General features: G+C 42.1%; 1 protein-coding gene across 4 annotated transcripts; it reads right to left on the bottom strand.

The window, feature by feature from the left end:
* Positions 1 to 296: 296 nt before the first annotated feature.
* larp1b (La ribonucleoprotein 1B) lies at positions 297 to 26,376 on the bottom strand. Of its 4 annotated transcripts, XM_086152095.1 has the most exons (20): positions 25,558 to 26,375; positions 22,246 to 22,307; positions 20,142 to 20,198; positions 18,882 to 19,107; positions 16,759 to 16,935; positions 15,694 to 15,819; positions 14,300 to 14,468; positions 12,254 to 12,398; positions 10,647 to 10,824; positions 10,019 to 10,188; positions 9,789 to 9,887; positions 9,038 to 9,382; positions 6,216 to 6,330; positions 5,974 to 6,143; positions 5,387 to 5,493; positions 4,776 to 4,936; positions 4,505 to 4,649; positions 3,663 to 3,772; positions 2,392 to 2,519; positions 297 to 1,838 (listed from the first exon to the last, which is right to left on the bottom strand). In XM_086152095.1, exons 1-20 carry the CDS (start codon positions 25,937 to 25,939, stop codon positions 1,572 to 1,574), a joined length of 3,339 nt encoding a protein of 1,112 aa, XP_086008221.1. In that variant the 5' UTR covers positions 25,940 to 26,375; the 3' UTR covers positions 297 to 1,571. The 4 variants fall into 4 exon arrangements, with proteins under 4 accessions (XP_086008221.1, XP_086008230.1, XP_086008239.1 ...); XM_086152104.1 differs by lacking the exon at positions 9,789 to 9,887 and having other exon boundaries at positions 25,558 to 26,376; XM_086152113.1 differs by lacking the exon at positions 16,759 to 16,935 and having other exon boundaries at positions 25,558 to 26,369.
* Between the last annotated feature and the right edge of the window lie 1,583 nt (positions 26,377 to 27,959).

Genomic DNA, 27,959 nt, shown 5'->3' with positions numbered 1-27,959 from the left:
GAAGTTAGGATAAGTTTCGTCTTATTTTTTTTGGCTGTGGCCTCAAGCAGCCTTTTCCTTCACCGCCTCATGTCATATATGCACAAAGCAAACAAAACATTTCAGTACTTGGCATGTTTACTTTCTCACAGGCGACAGGCAATGAAAAGCACGAGGAGAAACAAAGCTGCCTTTTCCTTTTTTTTTTTTTAATCGACCACTTAATTTTAGACGGTTGCTGAAAGAAAAACCTTCTAATCAGTTAAAAAGGTATGTGGAATGCGAGGAGACAAACAAATCACACTGAGGCACACTCATACAATCAACTGTTATTTTATATTTTTTTTTTCGCATTTTAAAATTTCAAGACTCTGGCATTAACATGCATTGCTTTAATCCTAAAACACACTCAAAAAAAGAAAAAGAAAAAGAAAAACAATAAACAACAACCACACTACAGATAAAATAAATCACTTCTTAAAATCAAAATGATTAATTGAATAATAGCAAATGATTTTTATAGTATTTACATTTTTTTTTTCTTAAAATTCAACTCTAAAACCTCAACGTCCATGGATAGAGAGAGAAGGGAAAGTTTACAGATTGAAGTGCCACTATAAGCACCAAGCCTCAAACATAAATGAATTAAACGTCAAGCTAAAAGTAATCTGCAGTATTACGTTGCAATGCAGCTCAAACCCTTGATTTCCAGCAGATAATTATATTTGTATTGTGAAAAGCCATTAAAAAACTGCAGTGATCTCCTAAGACTAGTCCATCAATCAGAAGAAATGGAAAAAAAAAATAGAAATGAAACAATAAATTATACCATCTCTGTGTGGAAAAAAAAACAATGGGATTCATCAACTTATTCTTTTAAGCAAAACTTAAACCCCTCCCAGATAAATTCTTTGATATTTTCTGCAGGTTTTTAAATTGCGTTTGTGTTGAAATACCTCAAGTTGTTTGTGTGTGTATGGTATAGCAGCAGCCTTGGGGTTGGTCTACAAGCGTACTCTGATTGTCACATTGAAGTGGAAGTGTTTACAGATCTTGCAATGTCAGAGATGACCCCCCCCCCACCCCACCCCACACCGATTGATCGGGAAGACTCTAAAAGTGGGAAAACGGAAGGAGTTTTTTGTCATGTTTTCGCTCCTGTCGTCCTTGTCGAGTCCCATTAAGGCACACGAGACGGTTATCTTGGCAAAAAGGGGCCACAGTGGGGTATGGCCGTGGAGCGCTGAGGTTCGGCAAACTTTTGGCATCGGAGAGGATAAAGACGTAAAATGCGGGGAATGCATTTTTTTTTTTTCTCTCTGTGTAAACGTTATGAGCAGTTGGGTGCAGATTCAAGCTCACAGCCTTGGCTTGCTTCCCCCCCTTTTTAAATGAAATACACTGCTTTAAAAAAAAAAAAAAATCTAATTAAGTCAACCACGCTCAGTCTCTCTTCAAACCCAAACAGTTTGCTGCCAAAAAAAAAAAAAAAAAAAAAAAAAAGAGCAAACGCTGAGAGGGAGGAGCAGCGGCCGCTGCCTCACTCTGCGTGTCTTCAACCCCATCACCCTCACAGATTATGAGGAGGAGCTTCATTTGTGTGGCACAGCATCCTTCTTCCCCGCTTTGGGCTCTGCCTTCTTGGTCTGGGCGGGAGCAGCTGGTTTTTGAGTGCCATCTTTCTGAGCGGTGCCCAATGTGGCAGCGGCAGGGGCAGCTGGCGGAGCAGGTTTGCTGGGGTTTTTGGAGGCCTGTGTGGGCTTTGAGGTAGTGTTGGAAGGATGTCGTCGGCGCCGGCCATCATCCCCGGCTGAGGATGAGTGGCGTCTCCTCCTGCCACCTTCATCTCCCATTGGAGGCTGTGGACGCAGGAGGTGTAAGATCACTCCCTATACCTTTTAGCAACCAAAAGAATGAATCTTGACTTTTCCCCCTTTTCTTGTTACGATTTGAAGAAAAGGAGAGAATACTCTTAAATTTTTTTTTTTTTTTTGATTAAAGGTTTTCTTTGCAGCAATAGGTTGGTTTTACATATGACCTCACATCAACAGGCAACATTTTCATCGTGTGGAGAACAAAAGAAAACAAAATGTCAGATGTGGTCAGATTTACTTTGATTCTTTTGTCTTTGCAGGATAATTAAGATTATTGTTTTTTGAAATTTCTTTTTACTACATTACTACTATCTTTTTTGGCCAACTTCACCCCTTCACATAGATATTTTAAAAAATATTTGGAAGTTCAACTCAAAAGTAACATCAAAATTAGAATTCTTTATTTGCACTTGCATTTTTGATATTTTATTCAATATTATTGGGCCAGGTGTAGAACTATGGAGACATAAAAAAAGATTTTGTTCCATGCAATCAAAAACAGACCCTGACAGTGGCTAGACATGCATGGAGAACTCACCACCACCCGGAAGTCCTCCAGGTTCTTAAACTGCGAGAGATGCCCCTGCAGTTTGGGGTCAATGGGCTGGTTCTTCATCTTTGAATATTTCAAGAAGGCCCAGAACTTCTCCAGGCCGTACAGCTGGCCTGCGCAGGGAAAGGGCGGGAGGGGGATAACACACATGAATACTGCGAAGATTGTAAAAGTTTGGTTCATTTTAGCTTATTTACAAAACAAAAACAGCCCAGTATCGACATCACACGTCCAACCAAATGTTAGAATCAGTCTCACCAAGGAGGGGATTTATTACACTGTTTCAAACAGTAATAAAACAGGGTGACTGGGTTTCATTCTAGGATGGATGGATGGATGAATAATGGAGTATTCAGACATTGTCCGGTGTCTCCTCTGGTATCTGACATCTCCACTCCCAGTGTCTCACCGAGTACCAAAATAACTCATCTGGAAATAAATGTCAGTGAGCTCCACTGGCAGGACGTCCTTCAGCTTCACTCCACAAAAATTAGGATGGAAAACTCACTTAATGCCCCCACCCCTGTTAATTTGGCTGCAGGGGGGTTCCTGAAGCATGGAGCCCCCCTCCTCCTGTCAGGACAAGTCAGTACTGAATTTTATTTTCAAATAGTGAAATAGTGAATCGAATCATTATGTGGTGGGTGTTTTATATTTAGGAAATTTGAGGACTTCACCGATCAATATCCTTTCAGTCAAAGAACTGATCAGTTTCTTGCGTCTATACTCCTGGCTGGCGTTCAGACAGTGGTATTTGGTTTTGTGTAGGCTGTGGCGTCTTGTGTTTGTCACGATGACCAGCTGATGTTTCTACTTTCTTTGTTGAAGCTTTTATTTGGGTGTGATGGCTGCCGTGAACACAAGGGTGGGGCATGAACGATGGGCAGTTTATCCTGCTGCTCTGGTGGTTTGATGTTGAAGAGAACCACAGAACTAACATGCAGGTTTGCTACTAGGCAAACTGTTATTTTTATTGTTTTTTTTTTTTTTTTTGTTGTGAATATTTTTTATTCCACTGCCTGCATTGTGCACACCATCAGCATGGTGTTATGTCCTCCATCTTTTACTTCATATATCGAGAATATCCACTGATGTGAAAGTGCAAGAATGTTTTTTTTTTTTAACATTTTCAAACATTTAAACACATTTTTTAAACATTTTCAAACATTTAAACACATTTTTAACCATTTTGGATTTAATAGGATTTAAATGGTTAGGATTTAATAGGAGATCCCTCGAAAAGGGTTGTTTATTACCTTTCTCAAAGTCCTTGAGAGTCTCTTCCTGGAAGTCCTTGAATAGATCCAGCCGGAACCTCTTCTCCAAACCATAGCTGTAGTATCTGAAGAGGCATTCCAGCCCGTACCTGCAGGGGGCGACAAGCCAAACACTCAGCTGACCTCCGACCTCCTTTCACAGCTGCAATTAGCATTCGGACCTGTCAGAGCAGCTTTGACTCCGAGGTTATCTAGGGTTTTCATTAGGCACCGACATAACTGGTTGGAGGAATCCAGGGGTGGGGCCAGGTGTGGCACCGACAACTATGATGAGATAGGCTTGTTGTCATGCACCTCAAGCGATTGGCAGGGCCTTGACAAGTGTTCCTGCTGTGGCTGTCGAAGTGACAACAGCGCCACTGCCTGGCAGATGCCAGAGAGTGTAAACCCAAGTAATGATGTTTACAACCAGAGGAGACCCACAGTCTCTCTGTAGCCATGAGGAAGAGTGCGCCAAGTCAAAAAACAGCGCACAGAATTTACATTTTAATAATATTCCCTTTTGTTCCCCTCTCAAAGATGTTCACGCATCAACCCAAGAAAATTACTGCGAAGAGTGGTGATAAACCTTTTCCAAGAAGACAAACTAGACAGTATTCAAAGTGTTCATTTTTTTACATTCATACAATCATCCGATCAGCGTAAAGGTTTTCTTGGGTATCTAAAAAGTGATTTGTTGCAGTTTGTAATCAAAATCAAATACATTTTTTGCTGTTAGATAATTTCATATAATTATTTCATGTGTATGAGTTCAAGCAATCTGTAAATTCATTTCAAATGATTTGATAATTACTGTTCTCTGTTCCTGAGCTGCTCCTCACCTGTAGTTCTCTTTGGCGTCCTCCAGGGCACATTGTTTGAACTCCTCGTACATCTTCCTGTTAAAGTTGTCCCTCAAGAAGAAGGACCAGAACCTGAAGAGGGTGTTCATCTCCTGAGACTGGCCCACACCCAACCGTTTCCTCTCTGGGGGAGGGGGGGAGACAAAAAGACAAACAACAGAATTTGGTGAGGCAAGAGAGTGAAACAGCTCCCGGGTGATGGTGTACATTGGCCCACGAGAACGCCATGGCATTGGCCCAGCTCCCACACCGTTAAGACAGCGTCTGCGGTACTTGTGGTATCCCTGCTGGGTGAAGCCGTTGTCCCTCAGCAGCTCGTGTGAGGGGTGCCAGAACTTGGGCAGAGACTGGGGGGTGCAGCCGTAGCTCCCCGACAGTGGCGCACCCTCTGATGGAGAGGCATTGGAGCTACTGTGGGAGGAAGGAGGAGGCACATGAATGGAGGGCTCGGGAGGGGCACCAAAGTATAATGACAACTTAGATATAACAGAATTCCAGATAAAACTTAACTGCACTGCGCCTACAGCTCCAGGAAAAGCCCGTTTAACTCAGTCCTATTCATACCTCTCATCTTTATTCCATCATTTTCACGTTTTTTACTAATATTCTAGTGAAATCTATCATTTTACATCTGTCCGGCACAGTGCTAAATAATATTTGGACAATTAAAGAACAGGCAAAGGATAGCTTGACACTGTTGAATTGATTCATACATTTTTTTAAAACAAAGACCTCCAGAAATGATGACATCAGTTTGTGAGTCTTTCTAGAGAACACTAATTTGAATGGCACTGTTGCCACATAAAGCACAAAGTGGCCGGTGTCACCACTGTCTGAGTTAGGGTAAAGGAGCAGACAGACCTGATGGAAGCCGAGCGCGGCCTGTGCTCACGGGAGTCCATCACCCAGCCGATGTGAGCCTCCTGGGGGGGGTTGGAACTGTGGCGGGTCTTCTTCTTCCTTGGCGTCTGACGCAGAGAAAATGTTTAGTGCTGAGCTTTTCAGACACCACAGAGGAAATATATACCAATCTGTGAAGATGTTCTTATTAATGAAAACAAAATAAATTACTTAATTGACATGAAAAGCCACAGAACGATAAAAATAAAAAAAAATCAGTAATAACAACATCTCTAACTTCTTAAGAACATTTTGAAATATTTACTCAAGGGGGGAATTTGGAATTCTATTGTTTATGATACAGACAATCAAAGATAACACAATCTTTCAATAATAAATTCTCTGACACAGTAAAAAGGGGCTGGACCCAATCTCAAATGTTACGGGGGTGAGTAGCAGGGTTTAACCTGTCAATAAGAGAGCCTAATATAGACACCCAACCAATTTATTCTTCAATGAACCCACTGACTGTTTTTGGGGACGGAGGAACAGGCAGACGGACACATGCACACAAAGTGTTGTTTCATCCATGTTGACATGTGTCTCACCTGTCCGTCAATTGTGCCGCTCTCCTTCATCACGGGGTAAAATCGAGGAGTCTTTGTCGGATCTTGGCGTCCGGGGGTGCGCGGCGTCCTGGGAGTTCGGGGTTGATGAGCGCTGGGTGACTCCGGGACCGTCTTGGGTAGAGAGCGGGATATTTCGGCTCCACTCTCCACTGAAGACAAAAAGCAGACACAAACATTTACCTCGTGGCTTCAAGGAACAATGACTAAGACCTGGCACCAACCTGGCATGGGGGGAGGTGGGACCTCCTGGATGGGGTCCGCAGGCACTTTGGGAGCAAGAGTCTCAAACTCATCCTTAGTGATGACATTCAGCTTCTTGAAGCTTTCTAACTCGTGCTGGGAAAGGGAAATGAACATGTGAATGAGTCGGGGGGGGAGAAAAATCAGTTATTGATGAGCTTTGATTGGTGGGAGTGTGGGAACACATGGATACTGAGATTAGAAAAACATGAAAATGAAAAATATTTTTCAAGCCATATGATTTCGGTCTTCTGGAAAGGAGAGTAAGCAGGTGGATTCTCAGCTTCACCTCACTGATAGCAACTAATAAACAAATTGATTATTGTACACTCTGGGAATTTTATTCAGAAATTACCTCTATTTATTAACATTATTATTATTCATATTACCTCTATAAGTATAGAAAACGTGGTGTGAAATGGCAGGTCAACTCTGGTGGCGCCATAGAGGCCGAAAGTTTTAACTTCGTAGCCACATACTGATCCGTGTGAGACACAGGTGTACGGTGCTCTTTGAACTGTACACATCAACGTTCGGAATAAAAAAAAAGAAAAGTATCCAGGTGACCTTGGTATGAGTGTCTGTTCAGACTTGCGTGTGTGCGTTTGCACTTGTTCAAGGCATGACATTTCCCCACATGTGGAGACAGAGCAGGTGACCTTTGCTCTGTAAATTAGGTGATTTGGCTGACTTAAAGGCATCCTGTGTAAGAAAAGCAATTCTTCTATTTGTATAACTTCTACTGAGAAGTTGTAAAAGACAGAAGAGAATGTTAAGACAGAAGAGAGCAGTGGTTTTATGGCATTTTCATATCTTTCAATCATTTGGTTATACAGCTTATCCTGCAAACAGGGTACCATGGCCACTGGAAGCAATTCTGGCTGGCCCTGGGATGTGGGATAGGATTTAACCCATGCAGGTCAGCTGTCAATCAATCTCAGGGCCACACATAGAAACATCTAGCCAAACATCCTCTAATTCGCACCTATGGACAATTTTAGAGTCTTTGATGAACCTGCAGTAGGATAACAGAGAGAACCCAAGCAAGCGAACACAGAGAACCCAATCAGCCACTGGGTCAGAAACAGGAAACTTCAGTGCTGAACCCTTGTGCCACCGTGCAGCCTTAAAAACATTGCTAAGAATCATGAAACAGGAATCATATGTAAATATATATATATACACGATTATTGTTTGAAGTCACTGCTGTTTTTTGGGGGCCACAAATAGCGAGTAAAACAGATAAACTGTCCCCTGAGCCATAAAGCATGCACAACTGCTGCAAATTAAGACACTTATGGCGAGAGGTTATGTGTTTAAAACTGCTGCATTCAGGACTTACTCATCAGCAGCGGTAAAGCGAATAAAACTGCTGAAAATAAGTAAATAACTGATCCTCAGTGGTAAAGTGTATAAATCTGCTGCAAAAAAAGATACACATTTATCCTTTGTGGTAGAGCGATTTCAAGTGGTGTGAAACAAGAAACACTGATACCATGAGTGGCACAGTGAGTAGAACAAGACACAGTGACCCTCAAAGGCAAAGCGGGCAACACAAGACGACACTTTTCCCAAGCCATAAAACATAGTGACACAATTCAACTCCTGATCTAAAAAGTGATTATATAACTGTTTGGTATCTATATATAGGATCCTCTGCAGCCTTTTTAGAAAGCAGGTCAGGCCTCCCAGGAAGCAGCTGCCTGACATGCATGTCGCCTGGACATGTGCAGAGTGGATAATAAAAAGTAGCCTATATTTGGCCTCCTCTACGAGGCTGAGGGTTCGTGTGTGTGTGTGTGTGTGTGTATGTGTGTATAGGGGGGTCCTGGGATTAACTCCCCAGATCCTCTAGGGGTGACTATCAGTTGGCAGGGAGAGTCTTGGGCTGTAGGGTTTGCCCCATCAACCCCTAAGGGACTGAACAGCAACATTTCCTGTTTGATTTGGCGTGATGATTTGGTGACGAACTGCTCTAAGTGTCTGCTTTTCGTCAACCAATCAGAAGCTAGGTGATGCAAAAAGATGAACAAAGAGGGCACAAAACTTCAGAATGTCAGCCTCTTCGAGTCTTATGAGATCAGTAGTTATTTATTTTCTTTTTAAAATCAGTCGGTTTTGATTTATGAAACGGGCAAAATAAAGAAGAAAATAAATGGTTTTCATTTATTCTTTCCAATGGGCCAAGACATCTGAAAGCAGTCAGCTCTTCCTCATTCTGGAAAATAATTTCCAAGACAAAATAGGAAATTAAAGCCTCGGGGTTTTTCCATCCATTTGAATGCAAAACAGCTCAACCACAGGTCCTGCTTTACATTCTCAAGACATTTCTTGTCAATTTACATTTAAAATTAATTTTTCAGTCTTTTCGGCAAAATTCTGGTAATTTTGACAAATATTTTTCATTTTTCATGTGTAAAACATGATTGATTAAACTCAGGACTGTGAGTCAGTTTTAGATATAATACACATTGGAAAAATCTGGATTTCTTAACTGACCATGAAAAGAACAAACTAGTATATCAAAAGCTCTACCTTCTTATTTTCATTTTTTATTTGCCTCTTCACCAATATGGCCACTGAACACAAGCATTGCCATATAAGTTTTCAATTTACACATGTGTGTGCCATGTGCTTTGGATTAACTGAGATTAGCTAGGCTGACAGCACTACAGAAAAGAGTAGTAGTCAACAGTACTTGAATTAGTGAAGCCTTAACCCTTCATTTTCTTTAAAAACATAGTCAGCCAGGGAGCTGTTGTAAACCTCGCATCAGCAGGAGTTCTTGATCTCCTGGTCTCACCTTGGTGGCCTCCAGCTGCTCCTCCCCCTTCCACAGGTCCTGCTCGTAGTAGTACAGCCCGTCGTTGATGGCCTTGGCCAAGTCAGCTGTGATCTTGGCTCTCGACTCATGGTTCCCCGTACGGTCGCCACCGGGGTGCTTGCGCAGGTAAGGCGGGGTCTGTGTTACGATGAGGATCTTGTTGACGTCCTGGTCGTCCAGCTCATAGTCCGAGTCGTCCTCGTCCGACCAATCTGTGAACTGGTTCTTCCTGGGTGCCATCTGCTCCATTTCTTCGTCGAACATGAAATCCAGCTCCTCCTGGTCTGGCTCCGCCTGGCGGGGAGGAGGCGAGCTGCTACGCTCCTGGGGGACAAAGTCAATAAATTAACAGGCGAGCGGGGAAGGGGGAATCTTTGCAAGAACCACCTCTCATCCATTCCATGCTTTGACTGGTTCGGATACTAAAACAGACAGTATTGTCTTGAGGATTGAGTTTGTTTGTTTGTTTTTTTTCCCCATGCGGCGAATTTCAAGATGAAACTATCAATATTAAATCCAAGGTAGCATTATGCTGAAACAGAATTTTTACAGTGTTATTTTAAAAAAAGGAAGAAAAAAAAAAAAAAAAAGACATGCTGAGAAACATACGTGTTTCAGGTTAGAGATGGAAATGGTGTGAGGAGAAGTTAGAAAGTGAGAACCAAAAAAACAAGAGGAGAGATAGGAATGCAATACTGTGAGCTGCGGATGAGAGAAAGAAATACTCAACTGCAGAGGGGAGGAGGAGGTCAGGATGAAGCTCTGAGGAGGGAGGAGGAGGAGGAGGAGGAGGAGAGGGGTCGGCAACAGACACCTCGTCATCGACATGCTGTCGGATGAAGAGGCAAAGAGACAGGGGAGGAGGAGTGGAAAAAACAGAGATGGGGAGAAATGAGATGTGATGAAGAGGAAAGGATGGAGGGGGAGATGAAGGGTATTAAAATGCAGGGGGTCTCGTACCTTGGCCTTGCCGGAGGGCTGTCTGTGACGTTTCTCCACCTGGATCCAGGCGTCGGGGGGGTCTTTGGATGCGTCGACGTTGAGAAGGGGGCCCTGGCCAGGGGGCGTGGGCTCAGCGGACTCCTGAGGCTCCACAGGTGCAGAGGGGAGCTCTTTTGTAGGTGATGAAGCTAAAAGGATCCATCACATTGTAAAACTCAAACAGGGGTCAGGTCAAACAAAAAAAAAAAAAAAGGAAAAAAAAAATCTAGCTGTCAGATCTAGTTTGGGTGTTACGGTCTACATTTCTGTGACAATACAGGCAGAAGAATTGAATGAGGGGGTGTGGGTATTTGTGAATGTGTGTGTGCCGGGAGGAAGTCAGACAGACAATTGCCTCATTAACACATGGTCAATATATTTATATTTTCTTTTTAATTGCACTACAAAATATAATATTACATTTTTTACTTAATTCTGCATTTTTTGTTTATTCATTTTATCAAGGAAATTGAATCAGGGGTATTGAGTAGGAAAACCTAAGTATCTGGGTGTAAATGAATGGTAATAAATGAACAGACCAGCCTAATGAGGATTCTTCTGAGTACTTTGGTTATTTCTGAAGGTGTTGAGTGGCAGGGCTACTGACCGACATTCACGGAGGTGAGTGTCTGCCGGGGAACAAACTCGGGACAGTTGATGAGCTGGGAGAAGTCGGTGCGGGGGGACCCTACGACGGGAGGGACGGGGATGGGCCAGCGCTCCGGCTCCACCTTGCAGCGGATCCGGTCATCCACTAGCTCCACCTCCGTGCTGCTCTTCAGCGCCTGAGAGGAAGGGGGTAACAAGGGAAGAATAAACAGTTTGATATTCATTATTTCTTTATATACTTAAGATGTTCTGCACTTGTCACTATATCATACTACATTTTCTGCTTTTTCAGAGCCTCATCAGTTTTTAATGTGACCTTTGTAAACATGAAGGTGAACTTGCACAGAAATACATGTAAAACTAAGTAAAGAAGATGGAAATAAAAGGGTTATCAAAGTCTATTTATGGGGTTTGTGCTCATTTCAGAAGTCTTGGTATCTATCGTTTGACTTTTGCGGTAGAAGACTTCCAAAACATTGCACTTTCTGACAGTCCGTTTGATCGCAGGGGAATGTAGTTAGAAGGCAGGAAAACAAACATTCACCTGGCAAGAGAGCAAACAACCAAACAGGCTGAGTGTGGTTAAGTTCAGATTATGAGTGGAGCTCAGTTCACTTCAAACAACCTGGATTTAAATCAGCCAGTTTGCAATTATAATGGCGATAGTAACCAAAATATTCTGGCCCCTTAGGTATTTTCCAATCAACCATCATCAAAATGAAAATAAAAAATATCCACCTCCACCCAGATGTCTTAAGGTTTGTTTAACACCAAAAGTTGAAAACATACTTTTGAGGAAGCAAAAGCAAAGGAGGCCTTTGTGAAACCTGTTTATAGGGCTCAGCATTTTAAAGAAACATCAGTAAGATTTAAAATATTTTTGTAAAAAGGGTTTTATTTTTTGATTTAAGAGGTTCTTACGTGTCAATAGTGAGTTTCCCCTATTCTGAGTCCCCATGGGAGGGCATCACATTTTGAATTGTCTACAGCCTGCAAGCTCACGTCAATCCTTGGGATCGAGAAATGTCTCAGAATCTGAACACTGGTTGGTCCTGCCGTCCGATACACAAAAACCATCTGAGACATGCTCTCTGCATACACGTCATGCTGGTGTCCACAGTGCAACTGATAAAGGATCATTGTTTACCCGGGCCAAACTCAAAGATAAAAGGTACATATAATATAACAATCCCGCTGGATAAGGTTCTATGTTTTGTTATCTAACCTTATCTGAATAATAACACAAACGATTGGACTTGAAATACAATCATTTTTTTAAATCAGAAATTTTGGAGCTGAAAGTCTGGTTTTTCAAATTTTTTTGTTGGTTAACTAAACATTGCTCATTTTGACAGCTTTTAGATATTTCAAAGGCCTCTGTGATGCAATTTATACAGTCTGTCCAGACGAGTCTCAGCTCAGCAGCTATCACCACCCTAAAATAAACACTGGTCTGATTTATAAAATAAAAAACGCAAAACAAAGACAGATATCATGACAGACTGATTACAGCCAATAATCAATGATATCACAAATATACTGTTATCGTGAGATGTCATCATGGACGAAATTGGAGGTATGAGTGCACCTGTATCTTATGCCTACCTCAATGATGAGGGCGATGTCAGTGGTGAGGGCCTGGACTCGGTGGAAACTGGCAATGAGGGAGATGGGGAGGAAACCCTGGGCATCCATCTTTCTCCTCAGGAAGAAGTCTCTTTCCAGGTTGTGAAGGCTGAAGTAGTACTCGCTGTCAGGAGACATCAGGATTATTATAATAATTAATACGACAATATCTCCCAAGGGGCAGCAGTGGAGTCCTGTTCGGCAACTTTGGTTGACGTACATTTTTGGTTAAAGGGCAGTCATGCCAGTTTTCTTTATATTAACTGACTCTTTGTGGAAAAGACAAAACCTAATAATCTAGCTGCTAGTTGGGGTTTGAGTAGAAAACAGTGGGAATTAACCTTAGACTATTTGGTAGCCAATCACACGGCCACATAGAGACAATCAACCATTCCCAATCTCATTCACACATTAGAAAGAAACACAACCATTCACACCTCTGGACAATTTATGGCCTCCAGTGAGACAACATGTTTCTGAATGGTCGAAGACACCCACGCAGACACGGTTAGAACTCAACAACTGTCAAAATTGAACCAGGGGATACTTGCTGTGAGGGGAAACTAAGCACTGCATCATCGTGCCATCTGGTTATAAATGTATTTTCAGACTTTTTTGAATCGATACATCCATTTTCCCCTAATGAACTGAATCCTAAGCTGGAATAAACTTGCAAGCTATAAATCTGCATAGTGTTACTGTAAGTCAACTTTACAATATAGTCTTATGAAAAATAGTGTGGTTACGTCAACTTTTAGACAAATTAGTTCTAATTTTGGTTGTGTGAGCTAGAATATGAAACAAAGTAAAATAAAATCATGTCATTAAAGAAAAATATGAAAAGGGATAAAATAAAGAAAAAGGCTGTACAAATGATAATGTTGAAAAGACATTTACAGGAGTTAGATCTTCTGAGACACAAAAAAAATGAGTATTTCAATTTTGTGAACATGTTTTTTTTTTTTTGCTTCAGCAAAGAACTAGATTCAAACCTTTCAAACAAATGGGAGTACTCTTTCCTTTCCTTGTCACTCCATTTAAAGTGACTGGGGGACACACACACACACATGCATGTGCACCAAGCTGGGCCCACGGGCAGTGGGTTATTTGTCGCTGTGTTCGTGTGCATTGAAGCCGAGTGAGCAGTCCGAAAAAAGCTGAGCGAGACGAGAGAGAAGACGACAGGAACATCCTCCCTTCTCCACTTCTGCCACCCCCCCATCCCCAAAACACACTGGCCTGGGTATACACCCCCTCCTAGCACCCACTAGACCCCTCTGAGGCAAGCGGACTATATTTAGGAGACACTTCAGCTCACACTGCTATTCTGAGGGTGACGCAAGGAGGCCTGAGTGTCTGAGCTCCAGAGGGTGTGTGCTGCCCCCTGCAGGCCTCACTGGTTACTAGTTTGTTTTTTTTTGCCACGGGCTGCTCATGAGTCACAAACATATGTGTGTAAATATATATTATATATCTAATATATTCTTGTATACTAATATATAAACACACACACACACAAAGAGTCAGTTCTCAATGCTCTCAATATTTACTCACGGATCAATTAAAAAAAATAAAAAACATGGGGAAAAAAAAAAACAACATGCAAGAGTTTTCCCTCATTCCTTCCATTACTTTGAGTAAAAGTGACAGGAATCTTCACCCGACGTCTCAGGAGATTATTGTCTGTGCCCATTTGGGTAGTGAGGACAGGAGAATTATCTAATTAATCATTTTTTGAAGGAATGCGGCTTTAAAAAACCTAATGGGGTTTGTGTTTTTGAAACAAAACTCATCGCTTCATTCAACATTAATGTTTGACTTTGCTAATGAACTGTAGAGATTAAATCCCAAAAACAAGTCAATTACATTACATAGAAAAAGGTTCCGCTTTATAATGTAGAGTCTGGAATATCAAAAATAAAATCTACTGAAATAACCCTGTTTCTTCAAAGTGTCAGAGTGAGATTACAGGAACCACAGGTTTATTCGATGCACCTGGTGCACGATAGCTGACGTTGTACTCACATTTGGCGCTTGATGTATTCCTTGAGGAGCTTCTCATCTACCGTGTACATCTGCACTTTGCTGCCATCGTCATAATAGTAGACCATGTTGGTGCCAAACTCTGTGGCCTGAACGGAGGAGCCGTCAGAGGCCTGCGGGTCCCGGTAGCTCTGGGAGAACTCGAAACGACCTGGAGGAGCGCGAGAGACATGCACAAAATTCTAATGAGATTTCCCCCATGCAAAGGTCCCATTCAGTGCTGCTCATCTGATTATCTTCCCTACTTTCACACTTTCAGCCGCAAAAATATACATATATATTTTTATATTTCTTTCCTGCAGAATTTGATGAGTGAAATTCGAGATGTTTTCAGGCAAATTCAAAGTGTTTTTTAACCAACATGTCAGCAAATAAAAGCTGAAAGTCATTTGCTGGATGACGATCAAGATTTAACTGCACGCAAGTGTTGGGCTCACGTTACACAGCCATCGTACTCAAACTCCAGAGTCTCAGGTATTAGTGCTGGCGTCCATCCACAAACTGTACAGGGGTCGTTTTTCAATGCTCCTTGCTAAGAGTGGGTTCTTCTCTTTCCTTCTTTTTTTTTTTTAATTTAAAAGGTTTTTTTCTTGTTTCCATCAAACTCCACTGCTTTCAGAATCTTCAAGCCAAATGGAGACCCTCCCTGCAGCAGGACTTGATATTATGATTTTGAAGCCATTCTAGGTCAGAGCCCTGTAAAACTGATTAAAGCTGCCTTTCAAGAAACTATTTAAATAACACCTGGAGGGGTGGATGGTGTTTTCTTTCCTGTTCTTGTTGTAATAAAAGAAATGGCTGCCACAAAACTCACTTTGCATTTAAATCCACTCTACTGTGGTGTTGTCTGGAAGCAAGAGTTGGCATCCCCATACTCTCTCCAGGACCCCATTTACAAGTGAGAGAAGATATTTCAGGTGACAAAAAAGTCAGAACTCGAAATCAAAATCTAAAAAAAAAAACATTGTGAGGGTTTAAACAGTAAAAAAATCTGATTGCTGGGAAGATTGGTGGTAGTTTAAGACTTTTTACAAACACTCTAGACTTCTCTTAAAAGCTGCGGATGCCTGGCTGATCCAAATAAATCAGGAGGATTAATAACCCACACCAGCTGGATAAAATTCAAGGAAAAAAATGCTTATTTAGTAACTTTAAGTTTTGCTTGGAGGAAAAAAAACAAACAAACCCAGAAGCCCCAGGACCTGGGAAATCTAAAAAACAATTTGTATTACATGACCAGTTCAATATTGCGATTAGCGTTGCTTTGTGGACACTGCTATTTGAGATGATATCGGCCTGCATGGCTAAACCTGGTGTATGTGAATTTGAGTGCCATGTCTCTTCCTAAATTAAATTCATATAGAGCAAACACATGCCTCTTCCACGACCTCTCCCACGTCCACGACCTTTCCCTCGGCCTCGTATTCCTCCCCGGATGCTGCCGTTGTCGCTGCGGACACTTGAGGTGTCATCCCCGAAGTCCCGTGGCTCCCGTCTCCAACCTACCGACAAACCCGATGGTGATAAACAACGTGGATGTCCGCAGGACAGAACACCGCACTGTCAGAGAGGCTTTCATAACTCAGAGAAGGAGAAAGGACCAGATTTACATGGAGAGAGAAAAAAATAAAAGATAAAGAAAAAAAAAAAAAAACATGATTTTTCTTCCTCTTCAGTAGTTAAATTAAACCTTAAGGTGACGCTCAATATGACGTTTTAATAATGAAGAAATGTCAAAATGATTTTTACTGAAAAATATAACATAAAAACTGCCACTACACAGTGGCGCCATTTTAAAAAAGGGTTTCTCGGTTTTTCTTAAACAAATGACTGGACAAGAAAGAAATGGTCTACTGGGAAAAAAAAAAATTGTAAAACAAAAACAAAAAAGATTATAATCAAACAGTTTTGATTACTGTGCCCTCAGTGCAGTGCAGCGCCATGTGTTGATAGCCGGTTTCATGACGAGATTTATGATCGGGGAAAAAAAACAACACTTTTTAACATGATACCATTATCTTTTTAAACTAATCCTTTTACATGTGACCAGTATACAAAAAGTGGGGAAATATTTAATTAATCCATATGAAAATAGACAAGATGTATCCAGAAATCTGCTGAAGATGGTGGCCATTTAGACACAGAGAACACAAAGTCCCCTGCAACAGGTGAGTCACAGAGTCTGAACCTGGGGGGCATTTATTTGTTTGCAAAGGCTCAAAGGACAAGAAGAAAGCCTACACCTCTCATTCAAACCAGCAGCTAAGATGTGTGCTGGGCCGCCGGGACGTGTTAGTCTTTAAACTAAAAAAAAAAACCAATCAAATAGAAGAAGCATGTGGACAGAGAGCGGGCCGGCGGTGACAAGTGAGCCAACAAACATGGGAGCGAGAAGCCAAGGCAGCGGCGGCAACAAGTGAGACAGACAGCGTTACACTTACTCCTGCTGCTATCATGCGCCCTGTTATTATGGAGCGTGTGATTGGGCGACGTCGGGTCAGGTGAGTCACTGTTGGGCTCTGTGTCCGAGCGAGTCGGCACCCCCCCGCCGGGCGTCTTGGCACCGTCGTCCCTGGACACTTCCTCCAGCGGCAGAGAAACCCACTTACGTTTGTTACCTACGGCGGTGATTGCACATCGGAAACAGAGCTTGAGGAGTCCGACAGACAGCGATGGAATGCCCGACAGGACAAATTAAGTCAGCTGGTTTTTAAGGTTCTCCCTCTGAGCCGACATTTACACAGTGGCTCTTCATCACCTGCCCATTTACCTACATTATCTTAAGCCGTATGAATTAAGAGGAGTGCCTTCATCACCCCATGACACCCTCACTGTTCTCCGACTGATGTGCTGCCTTTTGATGCTTGTGACTACTCTAGAACATCTGATGTGCCTTCAGGTTTGATGGAGGCCTAAATAAAACCGTGGTATTTAACCTCTCTGGCTTGAATGACCATAACATGAGAATACCAAAATAGATAGTGACTCTGAAGGAAGGTGCTTATATAAGGGAGAGTAAATGAGCCCTCAAATATTCACCTTGACTCAGCAATATGTCATCACATTTTTGTTCCTTTATCAAACAGTTGCCTGTCAATTAGCAAATAGTTGGCATATTTGTGCCAGTGATTAATAAATAATCTATCATTCAAAATAAAGGGAATTTAAAATCATTAAATATTATCATTTCTGATTAATGTCCTGTGAAACAGACTTATCACAATATGGGAAACACCTGTTTTTTACGTGGAACTATTAGAATCCTAGTTTTGTCAAAGCAACGCTTGTTCTGAATCAATGTGAGGAAACATGTGAGGAAAAAGAGAAAGAAAAATACGCAATGCTAAAAGATAGAAGCCCAAGTGTTTGTGGTTTTTGCTGCCAGTCCACTCTTTGCTTGCATTTATCCAATTTTTTTTTTAGAAAGTATTAGTAAATATCCTGGCTTCACCAGGGACGTTCACTTTTCAGTAGAAATTTTAAGAGTTACCAAAATCTTTCAATCAAAAAACACTATTTTAAAACTGAAGATTAACCCAGCATACTACCAGGTTAAATACTGTCTCTTAAAGTGTGTGTTTCCATGGTGAAGCAGGACCATATATACTGCAGTGAAAAGCCTGGGAGGAGGACTGGGGGGTCCTCAGAAGAACAATCAGCACAAACACTTAAAGATTCCCCTCTCCCAAATACACCGACATTTAACAAATATCTTGATTATTGTGGTGAATTTAGGAAGGCTCTAGTGTTGGTCACTGGTGTGGGACTCATTTCTGGAGGTGCAAGGCAGTGCAGCTTTGTGTCAAATCTGTGGAAAGAGTCAGGGCATGCACCAACCCGAAGCCTCGGACCTGCGGCTCCAGCACAGGTTTCCGCTCCCTGGTGAAAAGCATCTCCTAACTGAGGGGGTCCTTTCATAGAACCGGAAGACTGGGCGGAATGTGCCTGACCCCAGGGGCGGAGCTCCAAGCTAAGTTCTGCCACTCAGAGAGAAAACTCTGCTTGTTTCCCCAGACAATTTCTGGGCTGTTTTTTTTTTTTTAGGTAATTTTAGTCACCTTGGTACCTAAAACGTCGCCTGCAGCCATTCCAGACTGGTAACAATGGAAAACAGCTTTTAGCATTTACAAGGTGCTTCAAACTCCACTGCTGGAGAAGGACTGAGAGATAGCAACCTCATGGGCCAGATAAAATATTTAAGAATGAATGAGTGAATAAATAAATCAATCAGTCAAAGGTTGGGAAGGCTGCTAACATCAAGAAAGTTCTGATGAAGCGAGATTAAGAAATTTCTTCTTTTGAAAAAGTCAGCTTAGTGAAGGACCTGGTAAGGTCACATGACCAGCATGTTTATGTTGGAGTTTAAACTTTTCACAGGAGATTGGAACTATAAATACACTCTGTACACACACACACACACACACACACACACACACACACACACACACACACATATAAATATATATAAAGATCGGCAGCCACAAAGAGTCAGTATGCGGTCAGCCATGCTTCACCCGGAAGGAGTTAACCCCACCCCAAACCCTCCTGCTCCCCCTGCCCTCACCTCCTCTCTTCTTGGGGCTGCCCGTCTTGGCATCGTGTACGGACTTGGCGTCGCCGTCCTTGGGCAGCTCTGCCAGCGGGTCCGGCTGAGCCTCTTGGTTCTCTTTACTCTCGCCACCGTCATGGCTGCTCTCTGACTTCCTATCCGGGCGCTCCCTCCTCTTCTCCTTCTCCCGGCGCGAAGAGGGAGGCTTCTTTCCGTTGTTGTTCAGGACATTCTGTTGCTGCTGCAGAAAATAGAGGGACAGAGGCCTTTGTTTTTATTTCTGGTGGATAATTAAAGTCAGTGTGGTCTTTTCTTCCATGTTCTTGTTGCCAATAATTCGCTGCCATCTGCTTGTGGTGAGGCGCTTTTTGTTTTACAGCGGGGGGGGGACTTACTCTGCAGAAAAAACAGCAGAAGCGGAATCCTTTTGAGATTTTGGAAACAACCATCTACAATCTTTCTGTTTTGAACCCCTTTTATTTTAAGATGTATTCAGCTGCTTGTTGCTCAGACAGTAAAAGGTAAAAGTTAAAAATTGCCAGGCGAAGGCAAGAGGAAAATCAAGAACAAGAGGAATAAAGATCACCATGGACATTTTTTGTTAAATTTGTTCCTTATTTCAAGTTAATCTCTTCTGCTGTTTAAAGATGATCTGTCAGCATATTCAATAAATAAGCTGGGGGAATCAACCTCTAGGCTAACTCCACTTCATTTTCAATGAAGTTCTGCATGAAAAAAGGTGATAAGAGCCAGCTGAAGGAAATTTTCTGATTGTGTTTCAGGCTTTTTTTCTCTATTAATTGTCACTTAAATTATTGTTGCTTTTAAAAGTAAAAGCCAATAGCTCCTCCATTTTCAGAGTTGTTAAAAACTGTTTCAAGATGTATCTTGTTCAGTTGCAGGTGATATGAAGACATTTTGATTTAATTTCCTTTTATTTTTGAATAAAGACTTACAATTGGTCTCTTACATATGGGTTTATGGGGAGTCGTTGCCTTTGTCAGGCAATCCAAGTGTGAAGAGGCATTGTAACATGGAATCCCTGAAACTGAGGTGAAAGTAATGAAAACTGAACAACCCGAAACCCGCCGTGGGTATTTGCTGTGCCTGCTCTTAAGAGATATGCCGAAAATTTGGGAGGTTCAGCTGTGAATCACAGTGCCTCCATGCTTTAAGTGCTCCATCTAGTGAGCAGACAACAGAACCACCGTCGGATTCAGAGAATCATGGTGTTGCTTTTACTAAAACAAATACACAAACACATACAAACAATACCTCTTTCGCCAGTTCACCAGGTGTGGGCCAGTTTGTGATGTCACTGAAGTCACTGGACTGAAAAATATTTAAAAAGAAGAAGGGGGGGGGGGCAGAATTAGTGACAGAATGTTCAGACGTTCAGAAGTCAACCACCTCCCCATCTAGGTGATTTGGATCAGGAGCTGAGCGTGCGGGGGAGGTTAAGACAGAGGTCAATGCTCCTTATGTGGGGAAAACTGCAAACAACCACGACAAACTATCTGGTTTAAATTTGGACAAACTGATATGGGATCAAGGTTAGCAACGGGCAGGTTTCAGTTACACTACAGGCTGCAACAGAGAGAAGTAACAAAATGCTGATATTTCAATCTGCACTTTACTTTGATGATAAAATGGTTTATTGCGGCTTTGATAGGACAGGAAATAATAATAACCGTATCAATAATGGTTCAGTTATTTTTTGGTTCAAGACCCCTGTCAGAGTGGCAATTATGTGCAATTTGAATATATGTTATTTCTCTCACACACACACACACACACACACACACACACACACACACACACACACACACACACACACACACACACACACACACACACACACACACACACACACACACACACAATATATACATGTATGTGTGTAAATATATATATGTGTGTGTGTGCTTTTTCAAAACATAAAATAATATGTAGAAATAATGATTAAAATATGCAAAAATAGTAACTACGACTCAGAAAAATTCCCTGATTGTGCCAAAAATTTGAAATAATAAAAGATAAAAATGTTCTCCCCTCTCTTGTTCAGTATAATAAGTGCTTCAATTTAAATCTTATTTTGGCCAACTTTGTGGTTAACTTTTTTTTTTTCCCCCCAAACATAAATCTTCCAACACAACCCACCCTCATTCTCATCAACAGCAAAAGTTTTGTGCACTTTTGCTTTGCTGTAATTCTTTGTAGCGGGCATCTCTGGGAGTGTGTAAGCACACTGTCACCTGCCACCTTTAACAAGCCACTCCGACATTGACCATGAAAATGTCGACATGTGTTCTAGGAAAATGGCAAAAAAAAATTTACGTGGGAAGGTCAAAACCTGTCTAGTCACACTCAGGTAACATACATGACCACAGGGATATTTTTCTTTGAAAAGCTTATAAATTTAAAGAGAAGACTGTTCGACACATGGTTAAAGACCCCAAATCAACCCCTCCCCCACCCATCTATCCCTGACCCCCTTATATTGTTCTACGAGTGGGGATTAACTTTTGATGATCACTGTGGAAAAACTGGTCTGAAAAAGCAAACAACTACTAAAGCGTCTGAAACCGTCCGGGGATTCAGCAGATGTTGGTTCTCTCACACAGCGCCTCGAGACCTGGCATGGACTCACAAAGACCAATGAAATATCGGTCGCAGTCAAGTGGCAGCAGGAGTAAGGGGCTGTTTGTGGCTTTAAATGGACAGACGATGAGGAAGGCAAACCTGCCAAACCAAATAGATAAAACATCCGATATTGGTTCTTCGCGGACAATTATCAGCGTACAGAAACTGGACAGTAAAACGTCATGTCCATCCTGATCGGACTACTATGTCTACATTCCCACCTGGATGCTACTGTTGTCCAGACGGTGGTATTTGGTTGTGTGTGTCAGGACATCGGATGTCCATCGCTTGGTATCTTTTGTTGACTTTGCAAGTCTGTTGTTGGGTTTTTCCATCGACATGATTTTAATTTCCCAACCATAATGTAATGTCCCTTTAACTGCTGTTATCTGGTGCAGCTTGTTATTGTTGCAGATATTCAACAGAACCATTAGCCAATATTGGCTGACGATACTGTTGAAAACATCGAAATGGTCCTCAAACGTCACAGTAATCACTTTAGTCGACCACTAAACCAGAGTACCTATACATCATACTGACAGTCTATTAGGCATTTGATAAATGTACAATTATAAACTTGTAGAATAATATCAGCTGTTCTTAACCTCCTGAATAGTCAGTCAGGCTGTAAAGGAAACCACAAAAACAGAGTGCCGTTGTGTGGAATTTTTGTATGTCTTTTTTTAACAGAGCATCGAAAAGACGTGAAAAAGAGCGGAAGAAAATGGAACATTACCTTGCTGGACTTTCTTGCCCTGGGCTTGCTGGCACGCACAACTTTCAGAGCATTTGGTTGATCTGCGGATACAGAATCAATAGTTGACGTCATTGTTTGGGGACAGAACAAAATCCCACGAATTAAATTCTTCAGACAGTGAACGTCAGCGGCAGCAGCAGGTTCAGGAGAGTGAACCACCCAAAAATAAATATGTATCTACTCTATAGCAGGGTTTTTGTGTAGCATTGGGAATTTCTGTTGGTAGAGAGAATAAATATTCTCGCCCCAGAGGATTGAGTCACTCAACTCATCCAGGGTGTTTTGTGTACAACCAGCGGCGGTATGTGGCTGCATCTCTGCGGGCAGCCACAGCCTGGGAGTGGCTGCCTGACAGCGCCTATCACTCGGCAGAGAATGGTGGGCTTGATAAGAGTCGCGGGGCCAAGGCTTCCACATGAATGGGTGTATGCAGGCGAGCCGGTAGGCTTCCGCCCTGCAAGCTGGTTGTACAGTAACTGTAAAACGATGCCTGCGCTTGGCAGTGCTATTCAAATATAGCCTCCCCTCACCCCCGTCCCGTCCCTCTGCTCACCGACACAATTTCACAACTCTAATTTGGTTGAGTTGCTGCATTCAGGCCTCTTTTAATGTCACACATGCAAACTGGCCTGATTAAACCTTATTTTAAAAAGGGGGTTCCCTCACAATGAGTCAACTCTGTTCTGGCAAGCAAAATCTGCAAATAAGTCGCACAGTATGTTTGTGCAACATAATGAGAGGAATGCACAGCTTAAAACTCTTTAAACTCAAATTTACCTGCTCTCTCGCTGCGCATACACCGCTAAATTGTTCACCATTTTGACAACAATAATTACCAAAGTGTTGAAATAAAATTAATTGAACATTTTTTTGCAGTTTAACAAGGTGGTAGTTAAACTATAGCGAAACTTCATATTAACTGTCATTTGGTAAAATCAAGACTTTGACTTGTTTCTTGAAGCTGACCGATTAACAGAATATCCAATTAGCTAGTGGTTAACCTTTTTAATTTAATTCCTGCAGATATTACAGCGTAATAAACCATCACAAGAAAACAGCACCGTTGTAACACCACAGGTTTTTTGATTTCTTGACTTCCATCAAAGTGGTAAACAACTAAGTGAAATATGAAATGCTTCATTAACTTTGTTAATGGCAATTTCAGTCAAAATATAAACAACCCACGTAGGTCGGGATCTAAAAACCAATAAATTGAGGCAATGTTCTCCAGGAGAGGAATGGCAACATCAACGCCATCATATTTTTCTCCTTGCCTGACATTAAGAAGCTGTTTTCATGTGCAAGGAGCTTCCCAACCAAGGGTTAATGGTGCAGATAAAAAACAAATTATATAATAATTAGCAAAAAGATGTTTGGGTCTGATGAGGATATGCAGCTCCTCTCTGTGTTTATTTTTCTTTTTAAATTGTGAGCTTTTAACTGCCCCCCCCAAAAGAAAAAAATCTGTAAGTTTGAATGTTTCTTTGGAATGAAACACTGAAAACCACTGAAACTGCTGTTTCAGGGAGTGAAATGGACTTACTCTGTCTTCTTTATCATGTGGACAGAAAATTCAGTCTCCTATAGCTTCATATTTTGGTCCAAAGAGGAGGGAAAAAGCCAATCATCCAATGAGACTGTGGCTCCTCAAAAGAGAGGGATTTCCCCCTCATCATTATTTTAAAGAACTTGAAATTTAAACTCCCACCTTGACTCCCCCCCACCATTGTTTAACACTTGCGCTTCACTTAGCAGAAAGGCACCTGAGTAGAGTTTGACAGTATAAGTATTTTCCCTTTAAGCCCCCCGCCTCAGCTCATTAAATAAAAAATTAAGAGGTGGGACTGTGCATCGGATTTGTGACATCATAAATGATCTGAAACTAATCCTGGTCAAATATTTGGAAATCTCTTGGTGACACAAAGAAGTAAATTGTCATGAAAGTAATTGTCACAATCGCCTATTCTGGAATTTTCAAATGAGGGGTTAACTTGAATCATATTTTGAGAGTTGCATCAATCAATGGATCGTTTAAATGAATTTGCTACCACTTTATAATCAAATTGTTGATTTGTAGAAATGTTTCCCCAAAAAGAGAAAAAAGTCAAAGGTCTGTGATTCCAGCTCATCAAATGTAAATATTTGCTGGTTTCTATGTGCAGCACCTTGATTTTATTTGGGTCGTGGACATTTGTGAACAATGTCTCTGGACTCTGGAAACAAAGACTGACATTTAAACGATTTTCCAGGCATTCCTGGACTGGTAAACTTTGTGATGAAGCACATCAAATTTGGAAACAATTCTTAGCTACAAAAAACATAAAATATGTCACCAATACATTATCAGATTCAAAAGCCGTTATTTATTTGTCTCACCGTTACAAAGACAGAAAAGACGACATTTAAACCGAGGGGGAGACACTCTTAAAACATTTTTGAACAAATCACGCAGGAAAAAGAACACAGAAGTGACTCTCACTCATCATTCACTTCAGACACCGGTTACTCGTCAGTGTGGATTTGAGAAACAAAACTTTCATTTAGGACGCCAGCCAGTCATTCGAAATTAACAATCACGCTAATCTAAAACCGATGCGATTATTGCTTTACAGTCCTAATCTACTGTTGGACCTGTCCAACCACCTTGCTCGCATACTTGCTCTTTTAGTGGAGAGCAAGAGCGAGATGTGGGAGGAACTGCAGGCAGCCAGGCCATTGGACATGCACAACGTGTCTCTACACTAGCAGGGGCTATTAGCTTTAGCATTTCGCTTAACCACCCCTAGACACGTTATCCTCCCCGGATCCCAAAATCGCCTTCAATATGACGCTCCTTGCGCAGTTGACTGGATTGTCTGGGATCCCGGGGCTGCTAGTTCGAAGAACGGAGAATCAGCCGCAACGTGCAGTGTTTGTGTGTGTGTGTGAGAGAGAGGGTGGCGCTAACTTGTAGTAAGCTAAATGACATGCTAAAGTAGCAGTTGTCAGCAATCAACACGTGGTGCTACGGAGCAACCTGAGCAGCAGAGGGGGGATGGGGGCAAATATGCCACCATCAACACCTCGACTGCGCTGACATTTAAAATGTTAGCGCTCATTCAATAGTAGAACATTGCAAAAAATGCTCCATGCGAGACTCGGCGGTTTTTAAACTGGATTTTCTTATTGACCCCAACCCCCCTCCCAGAAACGGGGCTGGCAGAACACAACGTGCCTGAAGCAGCCGACAGGGTTAAGTTTAGTCATGACAATGTGATGTACGGAGAGAACAAAGCTGAATAAAATCCTCACCTTTCTCATGGGCGCTGGAGCTGATGTTGACGGAGACTCTGCCGGTGGTCCTTTTAGTCCACGGGTTGACTTTCGGCGGCGGAGCCTCAACAACTTTCCTCTTGACCGCGTCGACAGCCGAGTCAGCACTGCGGCTCTGTTCGTTTTCTTTATCGTTCTCGTAGCATTTTCTCAGCGCGTCCGCTGAACCTCTGGCTTCCTCGGAGCCGCGGCCGTCCGCCGGCTCTTTTTCCGTGTCCCTCGGTGCCTCTTCCTCCGGCTCCCGGGGTGATGCGTGCAGGCGAGCGTCCTCGGACTTGTTATGGAGACTCTCCGGAGCCGAGCCGGGGCTGGCGGCTGTCACCCCTGAGTCAAACGGACTATTCTCAACCTCGGCGGACATCCTGCTAGTTCCCTAACAGCGCGCGGTGTTAAATCCAGTGTGATTTTTGGGTCCTGATTCTCCAAAACACAGAAAAGTCGTCAAAATCGTCGGGGTGGGGGTGGGGGGTACCGCATCCACAGCCCGAGGTAAACAACTTTCTTTTTTTTCCTCGAGGGCTGGACCTCGCTAGCCAGCTAGCCGACTAGCCGACTAGCTCCTGCGGCTAACTGTTAGCTAGCTAGCTAGCGACGGTGCAGAAGTCGGCGACCCAAATTTGGTTGTTTCCCCGCGTCGAGCGACAGTCTCATATCAACGAACAGCCCGCACCGAGTCTGTAGACGGTCACCGCGAGAACGACACACAGTAATCGGTCCCTAACGCGAGTTTCTCCAACTTTGGCTGACTACAGCGACCTGCCGTCTGCTTGCCTCACTGCCTCCAACTCCACGCCACCAGGCGAGAGCTCGTGCAGCCTCACTGCTCGCTGGCTGTAAACAGTGGCTCTGCTGCCCCTAGCGGCGAGTAGGTGGTACTGCAACAAATATTTAATAAGGGAGTTCCCGAAGTCCTCAAACCCTCAAAATAATAATCATAATATTAACATAGTTGACAGGGGCGACATAAAAAAATACGATGAGTGAAAAGTTATCAAAAAATGAATGCGTTGGGCAATAGAAAGACGTCCCTAAAAGACATTCTTTTGAAGTTTTAGCCACGTATTTTAGTATTTAAAGATGACCACAGAAGAACAAAAGGCATTCAAAAAAGGAAAAGAAACTGAATTCACCGAGGAGAACAGTAATTAAAAATCACCCACATAAAAGAATTACATGAAATACTAGAAGGTGTGCTTCAATCACTGGTAATTAAGTTAAGGATTGAAATTAAAAAAAAGAAAATGTGACAGGTTTAGAATAACTTTCAATTCAAATAATTGAGTAGAATGTTTATTTTGATATTGTGTCAGATGATCATGGACAGTGTGCGTTTAAGTCATCTCACTATTTCTCAGATGCTTTAATTTTTTATTTTTTATTTTATCAAACCGAATGTTATCAATATGTTTTTGATGGTTATTGATTGTCTGTCCTTCACACTGTATTTTGTCCATTTCCCTGCGGCATACATTGAATAACAAAACAAAAAAAAATTTAACAACAAAGTGGTTTACTTTAAAATGTATTTACTGTGGAGAGTCTTCCCAGCATCCTTTGCTTCAGCACTCCAAACTTTTCCGGCCTCCTGTAGTTTGACTCTTGGAAGCCAGAGGTGTATAATGTATGTGTACTGTGCAGGTGCACATGTGATGCACCAACCCGTGATGTACTTTCACACGATGAGAGGGCAGAAGGTGGAGGCAGCCCAAACAAGACTATTTGCTTTGTTATCTTGTGCTGAGGTGTTCCTATTTGTTTGCTAATACCCGCTCAAAAATATATTTTTTCTTTCCTACATACAGTCACTAAGTAGAACAGGAATGTCAACTCATTTTCACCAAGGCCCACATATTGGTTGCCCTCAAAGGGCCACATAGAATGGTTACAGTATAAATGTAACTAAATGTAACCAAATGTAATGTAAAATAAATGTATCTACTCCTTAATATTCAATAACTCTGAGTTTGTTACTCATTCAAATCCAAAATATTACATATGCATTCCAATCTTGAAACAGCTTTCCATCTGCATCAAATTTTCTCTTCCTGGACATTTAGGGATCATTTGTATTTCTTTATTCCATTTGTTAAAAATTGTATTGATGTGGGTACACTACGACCCAATGGCGGGACGCCGTCACTTCGAGGGTAACATGAATTGCGGGAAATGTAGTTTATGGTCAATGCATGTGTTTGACTTACTCATTTTAACACAATCAGAGCTTTTAAGACGTTCTCGCAGGCTACATAAGATGATGTGGCGTGCAACATTTGGCCCTCGGGCCTTGAGTTTGACACGTGATGTAGGAGATAAAATTCCGAAGCAACACTGATATGACTACTATCGTCGCAGTGTCACACAACAACCTATAAAATGGCCGC

The sequence above is a fragment of the Fistularia commersonii genome, chromosome 1 (assembly GCF_037954325.1).
Source record: "Fistularia commersonii isolate RoL2024-O1a breed Wild chromosome 1, RoL_Fcom_v1.0, whole genome shotgun sequence".
NCBI lineage: Eukaryota > Metazoa > Chordata > Actinopteri > Syngnathiformes > Fistulariidae > Fistularia > Fistularia commersonii.
The sequence above is the reverse complement of the archived record's forward strand: the minus strand, read 5'-3'. Positions and strand labels throughout refer to the sequence as shown.